This window comes from Heptranchias perlo, chromosome 14 (genome assembly GCF_035084215.1).
Source record: "Heptranchias perlo isolate sHepPer1 chromosome 14, sHepPer1.hap1, whole genome shotgun sequence".
Taxonomy (NCBI): domain Eukaryota; kingdom Metazoa; phylum Chordata; class Chondrichthyes; order Hexanchiformes; family Hexanchidae; genus Heptranchias; species Heptranchias perlo.
The window spans coordinates 9,965,759-9,987,107 of NC_090338.1; the positions used below are offsets into that span (position 1 = coordinate 9,965,759).

The 21,349-nt window shown below is 43.3% G+C and overlaps 1 protein-coding gene across 1 annotated transcript in view; it reads right to left on the reverse strand.

The window, feature by feature from the left end:
* The window catches only part of LOC137332311 (protein diaphanous homolog 1-like), a 347,604-nt gene extending 326,755 nt beyond the window's left edge, over positions 1–20,849 (reverse strand). The window contains exon 1 of the mRNA XM_067996041.1: positions 20,324–20,849. Within this exon, the coding sequence (XP_067852142.1) occupies positions 20,324–20,428 (105 nt within the window). The 5' untranslated portion in view covers positions 20,429–20,849. The remainder of the gene's footprint in view (positions 1–20,323) is intronic.
* Positions 20,850–21,349: the final 500 nt, after the last annotated feature.

The following is a 21,349-nucleotide window of genomic DNA, read 5'->3' on the forward strand; positions in this document are numbered from 1 at the left end:
GAGACTACATTTTGCGTTTGGATAATTATGCATTGGTGAAGCACTTTTATATGTGATGGGAAGAATCGGTCAATTTTTCTCCCTTCTCCTAAAGGCATGGACTCCTTGGAGTACAGGCATCGTGGTCCTTACCAATGGGGCCATTCTTCACGTGCGAGACTAGATAGCAAATTACAAGTGGTTATTGGATTGTAGAAAGCATAGGGACCAAACCCAATTCTTTCCTTGCTAGACAGCCACATGCACTCTTTTAAGTGATTCCTGTTGGAAAGTACATGTGCCCTTTGGTCCTCCTCCATCGGTGGCACAGCCTTCAGTCAACCGAGTCCTGCTCTCTAGAACTCCCTCCTTAAGCCTTTTTGCTCTGCCAATTCTCTCTCCCTGCCTTTAAAAAGCTCCTCAAACTTCTCTTTTTAATTGTGCCTTTGAGCAGCTCTGCTAATTCTTTGTGTGATCAAAGTGAGGGATGTTATTGTTGAAAAGGGAGCTCTTCCCAGTTCAAAGCATAGGAACACAGGAATATAGGAACAGGAGTAGGCCATTCAGCCCCTCGAGCCTTCTCCGCCATTTCATAAGATCATGGCTGATCTGTGATCTAACTCCATATACCTGCCTTTGGCCCATATCCCTTAATACCTTTGGTTGCCAAAAAGCTATCTATCTCAGATTTAAATTTAGCAATTGAGCTAGCATCGATTGCCGTTTGCGGAAGAGAGTTCCAAACTTCTACCACCCTTTGTGTGTAGAAATGTTTTCTAATCTCACTCCTGAAAGGTCTGGCTCTAATTTTTAGACTGTGCCCCCTACTCCTAGAATTCCAACCAGCAGAAATAGTTTCTCTCTATCCACCCTATCTGTTCCCCTTATTATCTTATAAACTTCGATCAGATCACCCCTTAAACTTCGAAACTCCAGAGAATACAACCCCAATTTGTGTAATCTCTCCTCGTAACTTAACCCTTGAAGTCCGGGTATCATTCTAGTAAACCTACGCTGCACTCCCTCCAAGGCCAATATGTCCTTCCGAAGGTGTGGTGCCTAGAACTGCTCACAGTACTCCAGGTGCAGTCTAACCAGGGTTACATAGCAACAGCTGAGAAAAGCACTCACGGGTCATGTGTAACACAGCCAGATGCAGAGTAAAGCTTCCTCGACCCTGCCCAATAACATGCCTCAGCCCCAACCTCAGTAGTGCAGCATCTACTAGTGACATTTTACTTTTCCATTTCACACACAAGCCATACCATTACCTCTCAGTGACAGTGGCGCATTAATGCCAAATTAGGTACAGTTTTGTGCTGTAGGTCCATGTGCACTAGGAACTGGATTGTGAGTGCCCAATCTCATTACAGCCAGCAGACTGAGATGACTTTCATCCCATTAGTCTGGTCTCAATTTGAACTCAAGATGCAGAAGTGACCCACTATGCCACCCAGTTCCCCATCCTCCTAACTCTTACCATACTCGGCATCAGTTCTCTCCTGTGTGAAGTGCCTTGGAATGTTTATTAAAGGCTATGTCGAAACGCAAGGTGTTGTTGTTGACAGTGATCAGGAGAAGGTTTATCTCCTGTCTAGCCTAGGATTACTGAATGCATTTACAACACCCTTGAGTGGCTAAGATCAAACATAGCAACAGCTGAGAACAAAGACCTAGGACCTTCTGCTCTGCATGACAGCATTGCACAGGATATGTCTTTATCCACTCAGCGAGCTTAAGCAAACTATACAAATATTCTTCAAAAGAACTCACTTTAAATCATGCACTGGATTGGAAGCTGAGAAATCAGGCAGGTATGCATCATAAATTTATAATTATTTCCAGATCTCCCATGACATTGCTCACAGCAAGACAGAGGATCTGCTCTCTCTTTCCCCTGCCTGTCTCTGCTGCTTTCACTTTGCAAGGCACAACCATATGTGTCCTCCTTCCCTTCTGTCTTTGCCCTGTTTTTGGTTTTGTGTCTCTATGCTATTGTTCATCTCTCTGTTTACCTTCTCTTAAGGTTCATTCTCTCGGTCCTTTTGCTTCTCTATGCCTTTGTTCTGTTTTTGCTTCCTCTGCCTTGATATGATTCTCTCTATCCCCTACTTTACTTTCAGACGAGAGCTAGTAATCCAGCCAGAGCCACCAGCCACCTTGCTAGATCCAGTACAGGGAGGGATCTGCCAGAGCTGCAGGCTGGCATTCTCTTTTCACTCTCTTAAGACTATATCTATTTTGTACTCAAATCATCTTATATTTGAATACATCCTGGGGGACATGGTTTGCTGGTGCTTCCTTGATTCCCTCAAGGTGTCAAGATGGAATTTCCCAGAGGTTTTCCTGAAATTGGCCACAGGTTTTCTGCCTCCCCTAGAAGCTAGCAATAATAGTTGGGGAGAGTAATGCACAATGTTTTACCATTCGATAGATAGGGTGAGGATTGATGGTCCAGATCATCTTTTCTCACCTTCTTGTATATTCATATGTAGAAGTTGGGACCCAAAACAAACTGGAGTTAGCAGATGCAACGAAAAACAAGTCTTCCTGATCTATTTGTGGGCTGTGTGCCTTATTTACTTCTTATTTTCTTGAAGATGATCTCAATAATATATTGCATGCACGCACTCACTAATAGTTCAATTTCACAGTTTAAAGAAGCTGTCGGGAACACCTGAAATAATCACAGAATGATACAGTACAGGAGGCCACCATTCGGCCCATCTTGCCTGTGCCAGCTCTCTGATAGTGCTACCAATTAGTCCCACAACCCTGCTCTAAATGGAATTACAATCAAAATATTGAAAACAGGTTGAGTTGACCCTACTTTTGTGCAAGGGGGTTGGAGTACAAGAGTAAGGAAGTCTTGCTGCAATTGTACAGGGCTGTGGTGAGACCACGCCCAGAGTACAGTATACAGTTTTGGTCTCCTTACCTAAGGAAGGATATACTTGCTTTAGAGGCGGTTCGACAAAGGTTCACTAGATTGATTCCTGGGATGAGAGGGTTGTCCTATGAGGAGAGATTGAGTAAAATGCGCCTACATTCTCTGTAGTTTAGAAGAACGAGAGGTGATCTCATTGAAACATAAAAGATTCGAAGAGGGTAGATGCTGAGAGGATGATTCCCCTGGCTGGAGAGTCTAGAACTCGAAGTCATTGTCTCGGGATAAGGGGTTGGCCATTTAGGACCGGGATGAGGAAAAATTTCTTTACTCAGAGGGTTGAGCATCTTTGGAATTCTCTACCACAGTGGATGCTCAGTCGTTGAGTATATTCAAGACTGAGATCGATAGATTTTTGAACTCTAAGGGAATCAAGGGATATGGGGATAGGGTGGGAAAGTGGAGTTGAGGTCAAAGATTAGCCATGATCTTATTGAATGGCAGAGGAGGCTCGAGGAGCCGTTTGGACTACTCCTGCTCCTATTTCTTGTGTTCTTATGTTGCTTAAATAAGGAATGTATTTGTACAAACAGCATACCTGAAAATGGAGAAAATTCTGCAAATTATATATGACTCTATACATATGTACACACACACTGACCACACCCAAATATACACAACCTGTAAAGTTAGTAACCAAAATTTCACACCATCAGCTGCATGCATTTGCATAGAATCATGACAAACTGGTAAAAAGTATTTCTCCACCATATCTCAAAATCTAGGACTCGAGCCCTAATCTCATTAGTTAACAATTGCACTGAATTATTTAGTTCTGAATTCTAAACCATTTCTTTCAGACCAGAATTATGTTTCGTTTCCTAAACCATGACATCTTGAGTCTCCAATTAACAGTTAATACTTCGCATAATCGGATTTCAGTGAAACACAAATAAGGATCAGAGAAAATCAGCAGTGGGAAATTCCACTGGTCTAAAGCTGGAAAGCATAATCCTTTACACCTAAAATTGACGCAAATTGAAATGCTGCACTAGCAGTTTTCTGCCAATGTAAACGGAGCAGAATTCATCTAGCAGAAAATGCTGAACGGGTCAAGCAGCATCTGGGGAGAAAGGAAAAAGGTGAGGTTAACGTTTCAGGTCTATGACCCTTCATCAGAACCAGACGATATTGCAAACGAACAGCTTATGAGGATGAACAGATCAAGGGAAAAGGAGGCGGAAACAAAAATGACCACATACGCGAGAAAAATGATTAAGCAGAGATGATGCTGAAAACTATATGGGCCAGAATTTGCTGTCAAAATAACGGGGAGGCTAACGGCACTCACCGTTATTTATGTTATTTATTCAGGCAAGGGCAGATACACGGTTAAACGCAAAAATCCAAAAGTTGCTGTCCGAGGTGCTCCACCATTAGCTTCACGAAAATGACATCTCGCTGTCTGCCTCACCACTAAAATGCACTGAACGGCATGAAGTTGCTGTATTTGTGCGGTAGATACGAACTAATCTCGCCACAGTTAAGTCTTGTCCATTTCAGTCTAAGTACCCTTTTAACGATGTGATAAGTGTTCATTACTGCCAGTCAACCTCTGTGGCAGTGAAAATTAAATAAGCATGGAGTCTCATTCCTTCAGGTTTTAATTGTTGGTGGAGGTTTTAAAAATATAAAATTTTAAATTTTGTTTTACTTTTCCTTTCTGTCTCTTTTTTCTCTCTCTTTCAATCCAATCTCTCTTTCTCTCTCTTTCTGTATCTGATTTGACATTGAATTCACCCACTAACTCACACTTCCTTCACAGTCCTTGCGCTGTTAATTTCACAATCCTTCAATCTGATTAAGGAGATACAGAGTTACTTGCCCTGTTTATTCAGGTCCCAGATGCCCAGTTTCCCTCGCTGCGACGTTATCAGCTTGCACTTCAGCAAATTGCCACCCAAAAAATTTAAGAACCTAAACGGGAATAGGCAAGTCTAGCTAATGCCAGATGCCATTCGATGCCCTGTCACAGCAAATTATGGCCAGATATCTTTATATATATCTTTTACTTCACTAATTTCTCTCATCGTGCCTCCATTCACCTGACTTACTGAGTGTGCTCAGCATTTTAGAATCAGACGTTTACAACATGGAAACAGGCCCTTCGGCCCAACATATCCATGTCGCCCAGTTTATACCACTAAGCTAGTCCCAATTGCCTGCACTTGGCCCATATCCCTCTATACCCATCTTACCCATGTAACTGTCCAAATGCTTTTTAAAAGACAAAATTATACCCGCCTCTACTACTGCCTCTGGCAGCTCGTTCCAGACACTCACCACCCTTTGAGTGAAAAAATTGCCCCTCTGGACCCTTTTGTATCTCTCCCCTCTCACCTTAAATCTATGCCCCCTCATTATAGACACCCCTACCTTTGGGAAAAGATTTTGACTATCTACCTTATCTATGCCCCTCATTATTTTATAGACTTCTATAAGATCATCCCGAAACCTCCTACTCTCCAGGGAAAAAAGTCTCAGCCTATCCAACCTCTCCCTATAAGTCAAACCATCAAGTCCCGGTAGCATCCTAGTAAATCTGCTTTTATATCAGATTTCCAGCATTTTGCTTTTTGTTTTAAGAATTAATCGAGCTAATTGCAGTCTTCTACTGCCTGAGACCCAACAACATATTACAATAACAATAAAAATATCGTTACATTGAGACTAGAACTTCAACATTTTAAAATCCCAACAATTTTGATTTGCCCTACATCCAGTTCTCGTTAAGCCGCAATTTCCTCCATTTGAGCACTAGGAAGATCGATGCCACAAACTGAACCAGTCTGCTCGCAACCACGGCGTCCGATTTGACCCTATGCTGATTTTCAAACCCCATATCCTCTCCATCTCAAAGACCACCTACTTCTACTTCCATAACATCGCCTGTCTCCGCCCCTGCCTTAGCCCATCTGCTGCTGAAACTCTCATCCATTCAGGTGTCACCTCCAGATTCAATTATTCCAATGCTCTCCTGACCAGCCTCCCATCTTCCACCCTTCATAAACTTGAGCACATCCAAAACTCTGCTGCCTGCAACCAAACCCTCACCAAGTCCCATTCACCCATCACTCCTAAGCTTGCTGACCTACATTGGCTCCCAGTCCATCAACACCTCCAATTTAAAATTCTCATCCTCACGTTCAAATTCCTCACCCCTCCCTATCTCTGTAACCTCTTCCAGCCCTACAACCCTGCAAGAACTCTGCGTTGCTCCAACTCTAGTCCCTTACGCATCTCCCACTTCCTTCGCTTCTCCATTGGCTGCCGTGCCTTCAGCCTTCTAGGCCCTAAGCTCTGAAATTTGAGCCCTAAACCTCTCCACCTTTAAGGCCCTCCTTAAAGCCTACCTCTTCGACCAAACTTTTAGTTACCCCTCCCAATATTTCCTCTTTAGCTCAGGTTCAACTTTTGTCTCTTTACACTGATGTGAAGTGTCTTGGGAATTTTACTAAGTTGAAGTCGCTGCCATGAATGCAAGTTATTGTTGTTGCACTCCTCTGGCTGCAACAGGTGAATTTTTCACATGAAAAAAAACTGTAGCCGTGACAATTGAGAAACAGAGCAGCAGAAATGGGTTAAGGATAAAATAACAAGCTAAACAAAGGTAATTATCCATGAAAAATGAGGCAATTTATTCTTAAGTGTTGAGCTTACTGCAATTTTATTAAAAAATCATGCAGAAATTAAATTACAAACAAGTCACAGTGCACCTGTTAATGGCATTTACTTTTCTCAGCTTGAAATAGAAGTCACGGTTTCGACTTTGACATGAAAACACTTTTAACTTCCTCCATTGACACATTGGGCACTGCACCAGAATCATATATTTCTGGCAGCATGGACATATATGTCTATTGTGTGACTCAGCAGACAGCAGCAAAGTCCATCCCTGCATGGGTTCAAATCAAGGTGAAAGATCGGCAGCGAATGGAAAGTTTGAGAAATCAACATAGTTAAACTGCAGCAAAAGCAAAATACGGTGGATACTGGAAATCTGGAATAAATCAGAAAATGCCAGAAATACTCAGCAAGTCAAGCAGCATCTGTGAAGAAAGAAACAGAGTTAACGTGACCTTTCGTCAGGACTGACCTGAAACGTTAACTCTGTTCCTTTCTCCACAGATGCTGCCTGAGTTGCTGAGCTTGTCCAGCATTTTCTGTTTATAGTTAAACCGCAGATGTTTTGTTTAAACAAAGCACCCATCTTTAAACTTTTGAAAGCATTTTGCTTCCATCATCTTCAAGTCCAATAGTTGATGTAAACACACAACAACTTGCATTTACATAGTGCCTTTAATGTAATAAAATGTTCCAAGGCACTTCACTGGAGCTCATAAGCTGCTTATCTGTAACATCTTCCGGTTCTGACGAAAGGTCATCAACCTGAAACGTGAACTCTATTTTTCCCTCCGCAGATGCTGCCTGACCTGCTGAGTGTTTCCAGCATTTTCATATTTTTTATTCCTGAGATCAGGAAAGTGCCGGGTTTCAAACACAATCACAAGGTGAGATAGTGAATCTCAGCCAGGAAGGCGGCAGTGGTCCAGCAATTGGCCTCAGCACATGAGCTGGGATGAGGAAAACACAAACGTCAAAAAAAGAGAACTCGGCCAGGGTTGCTGCTCTTGATCTCAATCCAGTGACTTTGGGGAAAGAGCGAGGGCATGTGAACAAAACCGGATATCGTTAAAATGCCCCCGATCCCACGAGAGAACAGCCTGTTGATCATCAATATCAAAATTCGTATGAAGAATGGTCACTTGGTTGACATATCAGTGCACTGCCAGAAGCTGTGGAACCATACATAGGAACAAGAGTGGGCCATTCAGTCCCTCGAGCCTGTTCATGGCTGATCTGTATCTTAACTCCATCAACCCACCTTGGCTACGCAACCCTTAATACCCTTACTAACAAAAATCTATCAATCTCAGTTTTCACATTTTCAATTGACCCCCAGCCTCAACAGCTTTTTGGGAGGGGAAAGAGAGTTCCAAATTTCCACTGCCCTTTGTGTGAAGAAATGCTTCCTGACATAGGAACATAGGAATATGGGAACAGGCACGAAGGGCTGAATGGCCTACTCCTGTTCCAATGTTTCATCACCATCTTGGAAATATTACATTTGGTTCCCTCATCCAAATCATTGATATAAACTGTGAATAGCTGGGGCCCAAGCACTGATCCGTGCGGTACCCCACTGCCTGTGGTCACCGCCTGCCACCCCGAAAAAGACCCATTTATTCCTATTCTCTGTTTCCTGTCTGTTAACCAATTTTCAATCCATGCCAGTATATTATCTCCAATCCCATGTGCTTTAATTGTGCACACTAACCTCTTATGTGGGACTTTTTCAAAAACATTCTGAAAAGCCTAATAAACCACATGCACTGATTCTCCCTCATCTATTCTACCAGTTACATCCTCAAAAAACTCCAGTAGGTTTGTCAAACACGATTGCCCTTTCATAAATCCATGTGGACTTTGTCTAATCCTGTTGATATTTTCTACGTGTCCTCTTATCACATCCTTTATAATAGACTCTAGCATTTTCCCTACTATTTTTTTTATTATTCGTTCATGGGATGTGGGCGACGCTGGCAAGGCCAGCATTTATTGCCCATCCCTAATTGCCCTTGAGAAGGTGGTGGTGAGCCGCCTTCTTGAACCGCTGCAGTCAGTGTGGTGAAGTTTCTCCCACAGTGCTGTTAGGTAGGGAGTTCCAGAATTTTGACCCAGCGACGATGAAGGAACGGCGATACATTTCCAAGTCAGGATGGTGAGAGACTTGGAGGGGAACGTACAGGTGGTGGTGTTCCCATGTGCCTGCTGCCCTTGTCCTTCTAGGTGATACAGGTTGCGGGTTTGGGAGGTGCGGTCAAAGAAGCCTTGGCGAGTTGCTGTGGTGCATCCTGTGGATGGTACACACTACAGCCAAGGTGCGCTGGTGGTGAAGGGAGTGAATGTTTAGGGTGGTGGATGGGATGCCAATCAAGCGGGCTGCTTTGTCCTGGATGGTATTGAGCTTCTTGAGCGTTGTTGGTGCTGCACTCATCCAGGCAAGTGGAGAGTATTCCATCACACTCCTGACCTGTGCCTTGTAGATGGTGGAAAGGCTTTGAGGGAGTCAGGAGATGAGTCACTCGCCTCTGACCCACTCTTGTAGCCACAGTATTTATGTGGCTGGTCCAGTTAAGTTTCTGGTCAACGGTGACCCCCAGGGTGTTGATGGTGGGGGATTTGACAATGGCAATGCCGTTGAATGTCATGGGGAGGTGGTTAGACTCTCTCTTGTTGGAGATGGTCATTGCCTAGCACTTGTCTGGCGCGAATGTTACTTGCCACTTATGAGCACAAGCCTGAATGTTGTCCAGGTCTTGCTTCATTATCTGAGGGATTGCAAATGGAACTGAACACTGTGCAATCATGAGCGAACATCCCCATTTCTGACCTTATGATGGAGGGAAGGTCATTGATGAAGCAGCTGAAGATGGTTGGGCCGAGGACACTGCCCTGAGGAACTCCTGCAGCAATGTCCTGGGGCTGAGATGATTGGCCTCCAACAACCACTACCATCTTCCTTTGTGTTAGGTACAACTACAGCCACTGGAGAGTTTTCCCCCTGATTCCCATGGACTTCAATTTGACTAGGGCTCCTTGGTGCCACACTCGGTCAAATGCTGCCTTGATGTCAAGGGCAGTCACTCTCACTTCACCTCTGGAATTCAGCTCTTTTGTCCATGTTTGGACTAAGGCCGTAATGAGGTCTGGAGCAGAGTAGTCCTGACGGAACCCAAAACGAGCATCGGTGAGCAGGTTATTGCTGAGCATTTGCCACTTGATAGCACTGTCCATCACTTTGCTGATGATTGAGAGTAGACTGATGGGGCAGTAATTGGCCGGATTGGATTTGTGAACATGACATACCTGGGCAATTTTCCATATTGTTGGGTAGATGCCAGTGTTGTAGCTATACTGGAACAGTTTGGCTTGAGGCGCGGCTAGTTCTGGAGCACAAGTCTTCAGCACTACAGCCAGGATGTTGTTGGGCCCCAGAGCCTATGCGAGATCCAGTGCACTCAGCCGTTTCTTGATATCACGTGAAGTGAATCGAATTGGCTGAAGACTGGCTTCTGTGATGGTGGGGATATCGGGAGGAGGCCGAGATGGATCATCCACTCGGCACTTCTGGTTGAAGATGGTTGCAAACACTTCAGCCTTGTCTTTTGCACTTATATGCTGGACTCCGCCATCATTGAGGATGGGGATGTTTACAGAGCCTCCTCCTCCCGTTAGTTGTTTAACTGTCCACGACCATTCACAACTGGATGTGACAGGACTGCAGACCTTTGATCTGATCCGTTGGTTGTGGAATCGCTTAGCTCTGTATATAGCATGTTGCTTCCGCTGTTTAGCATGTATGTAGTCCTGTGTTGTAGCTTAACCAGGTTGGCACCTCATTTTTAGGTATGCCTGGTGCTGCTCCTGGCATGCTAGTCTACACTCCTCATTGAACCAGGGTTGATCCCCTGGCTTGTGGGTAATGGTGGAGTGAGGATTATGCCGGGCCATGAGGTTACAGATTATGCTGGAATACATTTCTGCTGCCGCTGGTGACCCACAGCACCTCATGGATGCCCAGTATTGAGCTGCTAGATCTGTTCTGAATCTATCCCATTTAGCACGGTGATAGTGCCACACAACATGTTGGATGGTGTCCTCAGTGCGAAGATGGGACTTCGCCTCCACGAGGACTATGCGATGGTCACTCCTACCAACATTGTCACGGACAGATGCATCTGCGACGGGTAGTTTGGTGAGGACGAGGTCAGGTAGGTTTTTCCCTTCGTGTTGGTTCGCTCACCACCTGCCGCAGGCTCAGTCTGGCAGTTATGTCCTTCAGGACCCGGCCAGCTCGGTCAGTAGTGGTGCTACCGAGCCACTCTTGGTGATGGACATTGAAGTCCCCCACCCAGAGTACATTCTGTCCCCTTGCTACCTTCAGTGCTTCCTCCAAGTGGTGCTCAACATGGAGGAGGACTGATTCATCAGCTGAGGGGGGGCAGTAGGTGGTAATCAGCAGGTTTCCTTGCCCATGTTTGACCTGATGCTATGAGATTTCATGGGGTCCGGAGTCAATGTTGAGGACTTCGAGGGCCACTCCCGCCTGACTGTAAATCTCTGTACCACCACCTCTGGTCCGTCTGTCCTGATGGTAGGACAGGACATACCCATGGATGGTGATGGAAGATGATTCTGTGAGTATGGCTATGTCAGGCTGTTGCTTGACTAGTCTGTGGGACAGCTCTCCCAATTTTGGCACAAGTCCCCTGATGTTAGTGAGGAGGACTTTGCAGGATCGACTGGGCTTGGTTTGCCTTTGTCGTATCCGGTGCCTAGTGGTCCGAAGCCAGGTGGTCCGTCCGGTTTTATTCTTATTGTGACTTTCTGTCGTGAGACTGTACAACTGAGTGGCTTGCTAGGCCATTTCAGAGGGCGATTAACAATCAACCACATTGCTGTGGGTCTGGAGTCATATAGCGGGTACATATACCATATCGGGTAAGGACAGCAGGTTTCCTTCCCTTAAGGACATTAGTGAACCAGATGGGTTTTTACGACAATCTGGTAGTTTCATGGCCCCCATTACCGATACTAGTTTTTACATTCCAGATTTTATTTAATTAATTGAATTTAAATTCCCCAGCTGTCGTGGCAGGATTTGAACTCATGACTCCGGATTATTAGTCCAGGTCTCTGGATTACTAGTCCAGTGACATAACCACTATGTCCCGTACCCAATGATGTTCGGCTAACCGGTCTGTAGTTCCCTGTTTTCTCTCTCCCTCCTTTTTAAAATAGTGGGGTTACATTTGCCATCCTCCAATCCGCAGGAACTGCTCCAAAATCTATCGAATTTTGGAAGATGACAACTAATGCATCCACTATTTCCATGGCTACTTCTTTTAGTACTCTGGGATGCAGATTATCAGGCCCTGGGGATTTATCAGCTTTCAGTCCCATTAATTTCTCCAGCACTATTTTTTTTACTAATACTAACTTCCTTTAATTCCTCCTTCTCACTAGTCCCTTGGTTCCCTAGCATTTCTGGGAAGTTATTTGTGTCCCCTTCCGTGAAGACAGAACCAAAGTATTTCCTTGTTCTCCATTATAAATTCTCCTGTTTCTGACTGTAAGGGACCTACATTTGTCTTCACTAATCTTTTTCTTTTTACATACTTGTTCTCCCACCAGAGGAAATAGTTTCTATCTACCCTATCAAATCCTTTAATCATCTTAAACATTTCAATTAGATCACCTCTTAATCTTCTATATTTAAGGGAATACAAGCCTGGTCTATGCAGCCTGTCCTCATAATTTAACCCTTTTAGTCCCAGTATCAATCTGGTGAATCTGCACTGCACCCCCTCCAAGGCCAATATATCCTTCCTGAGATGCGGTGCCCAGAACTCAATGCAGTATGCCAGATGGGGTATAACCAGAGCTCGGTAACGTAACGTAACTTCCACCCCTTATACCTCACCATAAATTGATAACTTCAAGACTGAGGTGAGAAATTGGGAGTAGCAAAAATGTTTTAAATCTCCCTAAACCTTGTTTGCACTGTGGATGTCACAAACTTTGGGTTACTTCTATGATCTTCCCACTTCCCTCACCCCCAAATCATTTCTACCACAAGCCCTACTCCACCCTGATCTCGCAAGCGCAACACACTCAAGGACTTTGGGGGGGGGGGGGGGGGGGGGGGAAAGAGAAAAGTTGGAGACGGGGTGGTAGTCTACAAGGACAAAGAGGTCAAGGTTGGGATTTTTGGGGAGGGTGATGGCAGCTACTTTGAAAGGGCGGAAGACAGTGCCTGAGATGAAGGAACTATTTACAATGTCAACAGTAAAGAAAATGTAGCAATAAAATTCAGAGTCACATTTCCAACATTCCACAAAAAGTTATTGCTCTACATAACTCAACAAAGTGCTGCTCTGCAATGCTGAAAATCCAGTTTGTCCAGTAGTCACATCATCCAGTGCAACACTAATACCAATAGCCTAAAAAAACTGCCAACTGTCAGGCCCAGTAACAACCAGAATCAAGTACAATACCGTGAAGTAAATACACTCATTAATTGTCAGCTTTCAGTGCAGCAGAGTTCTCATAAATTAATCACATTGATTCGAGGTGTTAAATTTTCTTAACCAGATGATTCCATTAAGAGGAATGATTCCTGATCAATTACTGCAGAGGTAGCCAATTTGCTGGCTTTTTTTTTTCCTGTCTTCCCCATTGAAATTCAGCAGGAAGTCGCTAATACAAGGTGTACACACCCTAGATAGCAAAGTTATGACGACGGATAAGTGAAATCACATGGTGGGATAACGGCATACAAATTCCTCCGTCTGCAAATGTTCAAAAAACTCCATTAAAAATAGACAAGAATTTCATGCGAATGGGTTTCAGGTTTCATATGCTAATGTCACACAGCCGAATTTCACTCCAATTGTGCGGTGCGTAGGGTTACTTCCCTGGCAACCTCTTCATTATCTCCACGCTGCAAGTCAACAGGCAGCTACTGAGGAGCCTTCCCACCATTGTATACAGAGGTGCTGCAATCAGGGAAACCCCCCCACCCCCCAGCAGAATGTAAAATTCAAATTGCTGTAATGTACTTGTAATGAATCTGTAATGTACCTGTAATGAATCTGTAATCAATAATCTGTATTGAGTATAATGCAATGAGACACCCCAGAGTGTCATGAACTGTAATTATGCACAATGTGTTCATTGAACTGTACTTGATTTAACCTGCAAATTGTATAATCTGTATTGTGTACGACTGGAATGTGATATGACAAATGTATTGTATGTTTTTGCTACAAATTTTATGAATAAAGTATCTTTTTTGAAAAAAAAAGTCACTTTTATTTTGTGGCGCCGGAAGAATGGTGCTAACGCAGAGATTCTTGGCCTATGAACAACGCTCTCCCCTTTTACTATACCCGTCTGCAATCAGTCCCCGCTGTGGGGCCAAAAAGAAGTTTTTTCCATAGCTCCAGTAGCCACTTGCAGGACCTGCAAAAATGATGTACTATGGCTTCTGCCTGAAGAAACTAATTTTTAAGTCAGGAAGGCAATTACAATAACTCTTCTGCTAAACTTCTGCTGCAAACAATGGTCATCACTGATAATTACATTGTACTTTACTGCATTCCTAAAAACAGTGTCAGCTCAGATAGCGCTTTCACCTCTGAGTTAGAAGGTTGTGGGTTCAAGTCCCACTCCAGCACAAAAATCTAGGCTGACACAGTACCGAGCGGGAGCTGCACTGTCAGAGGTGCCGTCCATCAGACGAGACGTTAAACAAAGGCCCTGTCTGCCCTCTCAGGTGAATGTAAAAGATCCCATGGCATTATTTCAAAGAAGAGCAGGGAAGTTCTCCCTGGTGTCCTGGCCAATATTTATCCCTCAACCAACATCACTAAAAACAGATTATCTAGTTATTATCTCATTGTTTGTTGTGGGACCTTACTGTGTGCAAATTGGCTGCCGCATTTCCTACATTAGCCAAGTCACCTGGGAGGATTCCCCTACTCTTCTTTGAAATATTGTCATGGGATCTTTTATATCCACCTGAGAGGGCAGACGGGGCCTTAGTTTAACATTTCATCTGAAAGATGGCACTTCTGACAGTGCAGCCCTTCCTCAGTATGGCACTGAAGTGTCAGCATAGATTTTGTCCTCAAGTCTCTGGAGTGGGACTAGGATCCGTGACCTTCTGACTCAGAGGCGAGAGCGCTACCAACTGAGCCACTGGTAGTATGGTGCCGAGTATGGACGTGGAGTCTCTCCCTGTAACTTACCAAAATCCAAGAGCTAAGGCAGAGGTTGGCAGAGTGAAGGCTTAGGGACCCCCAAGTGCAGACATGAGTATAGCATTTACGAGGTAAAACCATAGCAGGTGGGATAGGTAAGGTGGTTAAAAAGGCATATGGGATACTTTCCTTTGTTAGCTGAGGAACAAAATTTAACAGTAGGGAGGTCATGCTACAACTGTATAAAACACTAGTTAGGCCACAGCTAGAGTGCTGCTATAGTTCTGGTCATCACATTACAGGAAAGATCTGATTGCACTAGAGAGGGTACAGAGGAGGTTTACAAGGATGTTGCCAGGACTGGAGAATTTTAGCTATGAGGAAAGATTGCATAGACTGGATTTGTTTTCATTGGAACAGAGGAGGCTGAGGGGTGATTTAATTGAGGTGTATAAGACTATGAGGGGCCTAGATAGAGTGGATAGGAAAGACCTATTTCCCTTAGCAGAGGGGTCAGTGACCAGAGGGCATATATTTAAAGTAATTGGTAGAAGGATTAGAAGGGAGCTGAGGAGAAATGTTTTCATCCAGAGGGTGGTGGGGGTCTGGAACTCACTGCCTGAAAGGGTGGTAAGAGGCAGAAACCCTCAACTCATTTAAAAAGTACTTGGATGTGCACTTGAAGTGCCGTAACATACAGGGCTACGGACCAAGAGCTGGAAAGCAGGATCAGGCTGGATAGCTCTTTTTCGGCCAGCACAGACACGATGGGCCGAATAGCCTCCTTCTGTGCCGTAACTTTCTGTGATTCTATGCAGCTTACAAGTAAAGTGCACTGTTAGGCTTCCACAAGAACAGAGAACTCTGGAAACAGTCAACAGGTCAAACCAAGTCGATGTTTCGACCCTTCCTCAAAACTGGAAGATAATACAGATGAACAGCATTTAAAAAGGAGCAGAACAAGGGAAAGAGGAAAAAAACGCACAGACATACAATGACCCCACAAACAGGAGAAGAAACAGAATGACCAGCAAATGCTTATGCGGAGAGGAGGGGATGGTTAAATGGCAGAAGTGACATGAGCTGGGTGGCAAAAGGGGGCATAATGAGAGAAATCGAAGAAATAAAAAAAACATATACGAGACAGAAGAGTGTAAATAGATGGGGGTGGTGGGGGGGGGAATATAGGTGTGCAGAATGGGAAGCATGAAAAACTGGCAAGGCAGAGCAAGCTCTGGTGACCCAGCAGTCTAGTGGAAGATAAAAAGCAGATCGAGATTAAAGTGCAGACCATCCTGCCACCACCCCACGCACCAACAATTTCCTCTCCACCATTCCCAAAAACACTGGCTCACCCATCCTACATTGCCAGCACCCATTGCCAGAGAGAAAATAGGAGCTATATAGTAAAGATCTGAAGTTACTGAAGTCAATATTAGGGCCAGAAGGCTGCAAAGTGAGCAATAGAAAGATGAGGTATTGTCTCTTCAGCTTGCATTGAGCTTCCTACTATTTGTCCCCCTCGGACCATCCCACAAAATAGGGCATTGGCTTAAGTCACGGAAGAAGGGCCACCCCTCCCCCCATAACAGTTCTATAACCCGACAGGTCTACCCCTCGGGATCTATGAGGGAGTCAGACTACCTGGCTGGGATACGAGATTACCAAGAGGGCTGACTTGATTCTGAACTCCCATTACCAAGTCTGACCTCAGAAAGACTCTGCTTACTTCCCCTTCCTCCTCCAAAGCAGACAGTCACTGACTGCTCTTTATAGACAACCGACAAATATGGGTTTGAACCTTCGCAGCACAAGTAGCAGGACTCACCATAACACGTGAGCAGCACAAATCACCTCCTCTTAAATGAGCACCAGGACCAAGTCGAGGAATGTTATCGAGGATTCCGACACCCGATTTTCTATCGCACAACCACTTTGCAAATTGCTTGTTGATCTTGTGCAGCTTTAATATGAGATTCTTGGGGAACTTCCTTTTGAATATGGCACATTAAAACAATGGTGCAAAAATCAGTGAATCATTATATCAATTCAATATAACCTGGTTCCCAGTGTGCCCAATTCACCCTGTTTATACTGGGGCTTAAATCCGGCCACTGACACCCTTTGAGCATGTGCAGTTACTGAATAGTTTCATTCACTAAAGCAAAAGCAAAATACTACAGATGCTGGAAATCAGAAATAAAAGTTCTGATGAAAGGTCATCGACCTGAAACTTTAACTCTGTTTCTCTCTCCACAGATGCTGCCTGACCTGCCGAGTGTTTCCAGCATCTTTGGTTTTTGTTTTAACTTCATTCATTACTTTTCCATTCTGGGTGGGTGGGGGAAGAGTCGGGAAGAGAGGGGGGAAATCAGTCTTGCTAAATCAGCATTGCTAGCCTATAGTGGAAGGCTGACAAGCTCTTGAACGTGAAATAAACATGAGGCTGTAATTTGAAAAGGCTCCTTGGGCAGAACCCTGCTCCTGACAGAAATATAGAAAAAGTGCAATGCCTAAAACAATCAACTCTGAGAATTCATAGAATCATACAGCACAGGAGGCCGCCATTCGGCTCGTCGTGTCTACGCCGGCTCTTTGAAAGAGCTTTCCAATTAGTCCCACTCCCCCTGCTCTTTGCCCATAGCCCTGCAAATTCTGCCTTTTCAAGTATATATCCAATTACTTTTTGAAAGTTACTGTTGAATCTGCTTTCATCACCCTTTCAGGTAGTGCATTTCAGATCGTAACAATGCGCTGCATTAAAAAAATTCAGTATAGTATTAATCTCAAAACTTTATTAAAAAGTTGAAACATGGTAAATGCATCAGGTATTTTCTCTCATTCAGTAGATTACTTCCACTTGATACTACGCAGAAATTCATCTTGCGTAGACCTTTCAGTGCAGAAATCACGTTCGGTGCTTTTAAATCAAATCCAGCTACCACTTAATTGATGCAAAAAAAAAATGTCTTAACAGTTCAACTTTTTTAAATTACATGTTTCCATCTGAACTCCTGGCAAATGAATTTTGTCATCTCCAGAGAAATTCAGATAATCAGAGATGTATTGGATACAAAGAATGCAAAATAAATCCAATGATCAAACACTTCTATCGCTGCCATGGACAGTTTTTCCTTTGACCTCAATAAAGCATTCAAAGTACAACCTGAGTGGAAGGGCATTTTTCAGCTTTCAAATACTGTTGCAGTATAAGGCACTGGTTGGACCCTATCTGCATGCATGTTACCAATACTCAAGATTTTTTTTTTAACGATTCACTGGTTTTGCACTGTTGTTTTAATGTGCGACATTCACAAGGATAGCTCCAAGAATCTAACACACGAAAAGTGCACAAGATTAACAAACTATTTGCAAAATCAAAAAAGTGTTGCCAACATAGCACTTGTCACCACACCATAAGAAAGAAAGACTTGCATCTATATAGCGTCTTTCACAACCTCAGCATGTCCCAAAATGCTTTACAGCCAGTTAAGTACCTTTGAAGTGTAGTCACTGTTGTAATGTAGGAAACTCAGCTGCCAATTTGCACACAGCAAGGTCCCACAAACAGCAATGTGATAATGACCAGATTTTCTGCTTTTTAGTGATGTTGGTTGAGGGTTAAATATTGGCTAGGACACTGGGGAGAACTCCCTTGCTCTTCTTCGAAATAATGCCATAGGATCATTTACATCCACCTGAGGGGGCAGACAGGGCCTTGGTTTAACATCTCATCCAAAATACAGCACCAACGGTGCAGCACTCCCTCAGCACTGCACTGAAGTGTCAGCCTAGATTATATGCTCAAGTCTTCAAAGTGGGACTTGAATACACAATTATCTGACCCAGAGGTAAGAGTGCTATCACTGAGCCACAGCTGACACCTAAAAGAAGGATATTATTACCCTTGAAAGAGTATAGAGCAACAAAGATGATACGAGGTCACAAGAATCTGAGGTATGAAGAAATGTGATAGAAGTTGAGATAATTCTTATTGTAAAAGATAAGACTTCCAGGTGACCCAACACATACTTTCTTAGGTATGAAGACTTGTATTTGTACAGTGCCTTTTACATCCTCAGTCCTAAAGTGCTTCACAACCATTTTATTCTGAAATGCAGTCACCGTTATTCTAGTATGCAAATGCAGCAGCCAATCTATGCACAGCAAAGTCCTATAAATAGCAATGAGATGAATGACTGGTTACAGAAAGACACATATGAAATAATTACCAAGCAAGGCCATTAAAACAACAGAACGAATGATAACTGGATGAGGATGGGGAAAGAAGAGACCAAGGAATGTGGTGTGAAGGCAAACTGAAATCTACCAAAAGCAGCATTGGTCATGGAGCCAAATGACAAAAATTTGTTCCTAAAACTTCCAAATATTCAAAATATACAAGCGTAACGTAGCATTCTCAAAATGATGTTTTGTTAATTAGACAAAGTATGAGTGGAGACATCTCTAGTAAACATTACAAAATATTACTTTGCAGTATTTGCCTCAGATTGTGCAATAAAATTGTGTAACTCAAACAGTAACGATAGTCCTCAAAGAGTTGACTTAATGTGGGAAAAAAACCTATGTGCCATACTTAGCACAGGGATACAGGGGAACAAACAGCTAGCCACACATCTGTGCAGGGGAACAAACAGCTGGCCACACATCTGTGCAGTGGAACAAACAACTGGCCACACACCACCTTCACTATACCTTGCTGCCATTCCTGCATCTCTCAAGTAGTCACAGTACAAGACAGCTGTCAAACATGCAAAATTAATCAAAACACCATTAACCTCTCTCCAGATTAGCCTTTAAACTTGACTGTTGCTGCAGAAGTGATTAGCTATAAAGCAGCACCGATTTTAGTAAATTTGAAGGAGCTGTTTGAGACTTTTTTTAAAAAAATATCCTAGAGCACCAAAATGTCCTTATGTTCAAATTAGCACATAAAATGCTCTAAAAATAACTTGTTCTTGTTGATTCAAACTAAAGAGTGATTGGTACTGCAGAAATCTATAATAGTACTAAACATTTACAATATTTGCCCAAGTTTATAAACTTCTGCACGAACAATGATTGTAGTCCTCGAGACTTCATGAGCAATGTAAGAAAAAAAACATGTACTTAGCAGAAATGTGTTGATAGCAAAAACAAAAAAAAATTTCTTCTGCAAGAAATGGGAAGTATAGCTGAGATATGCAGCACGACCCAACGACACCATGTCAACTATGCCTCGCTACCAATACCTTCCTTTCTCTGAAATCTAGGACACAAGAGCACCATCAAACACAACGGTGCCCCAACCACCAGCATTTCCTTGACTTTGGTGTGTGTGTGTGGGTGTGTGTGTGTGTATAAAAGATTGGTGAGTAAAATGTCTATAAACAGCACCAACTTTAGCTCATGGATTCTTTAAATACCTTGAAGCTCTTTAAGAAAGGGGCCTCAAGTACCTGCACAGACAGGTTAGTGAGATGCTTCAGTAAGTGGGGATGGTTGCAGAATAACCTTCTAGATTTTTCTCCCATGTGGATTAAAAAATAATTCAAAATTAAAAACTCACAAATTTGGTTTTCTTTTCTCCTTCCTCCTGGCTCTTCTTCATCTTACTGGACTTCTCTTTGCCCCTAGAAGGACCTGAAGCCTCATTCCTGTGATGTCCCTCCATGGTTTTTTTTTTATTTTAAATTAAACGTTAAAGGTTTTAAATGTAATTATTTTTCAAAAAATTATTTTATCAGTTTCTCCTTCATGCGGGCGGCCTTTTTGTTTGTTTCTTTTTCTCTTCCCCCTCTCTCTCTCTCTCTATATATATATATATATTTATCAGGGATGAACGGTTGGCCTCCACAGACCGAGGCCTGCGCTCAGGCTCCGGCTGTAATTTTCACGCGAGTCCGCTATGACAGGAGGCTTATTTTTTTTCGTTCCCCTTTTAAAAAAAGTAACATTCCGCCGCCTTCTAGAAAAAGCAAAAAAAAGGCAAGCGGGTGGGGGAAGAGAGCAAATAATTTTTTTTAAATATATATATATAATTGTAATATCCCGTCGGCGGGCTGTGAGCCGCTAAAGTCTGGCGCTCTCTCGCCGCGCTGCTCCCTGACTGACAGCCAACTCCAAACTGACTGACTGATCAACAAGTGCCTGTGAGCAGAGGGAGGGCGAAGGAACTGCTCTGCTCCTGCAGCACACAGTGACATGCAGTGTGAGGGGCAGGCATTGCACTCACTCACAGCACAGTTATCGACTGCTACAACTTTTCTCTTTTTATTTTCCTTACCCCCCCCCCTTTTTTTAATTAATAAAAAAAAAATCCCATTTTTTAAATGGATTTTAAAAAAAAAAATAACTCTCACCAAATCTGCAAAAAAAAAGTTTGCAGTGTAGTTTCAAAGTACAGACACTGCACCCACTCACAGCACAGTTATCAACTGCTATAACTTTTCTCTTTTTTTTTCCTCCCCCCCCCCACCCTTTTTTAATTAATAAAAAAATCCCATTTTTTTTTTATGGATCTTTTTAACTCTCACCAAATCTGCAAAAAAAAAGTTTGCAGCGTAGTTTCAAAGTACAGACACTGCACCCACTC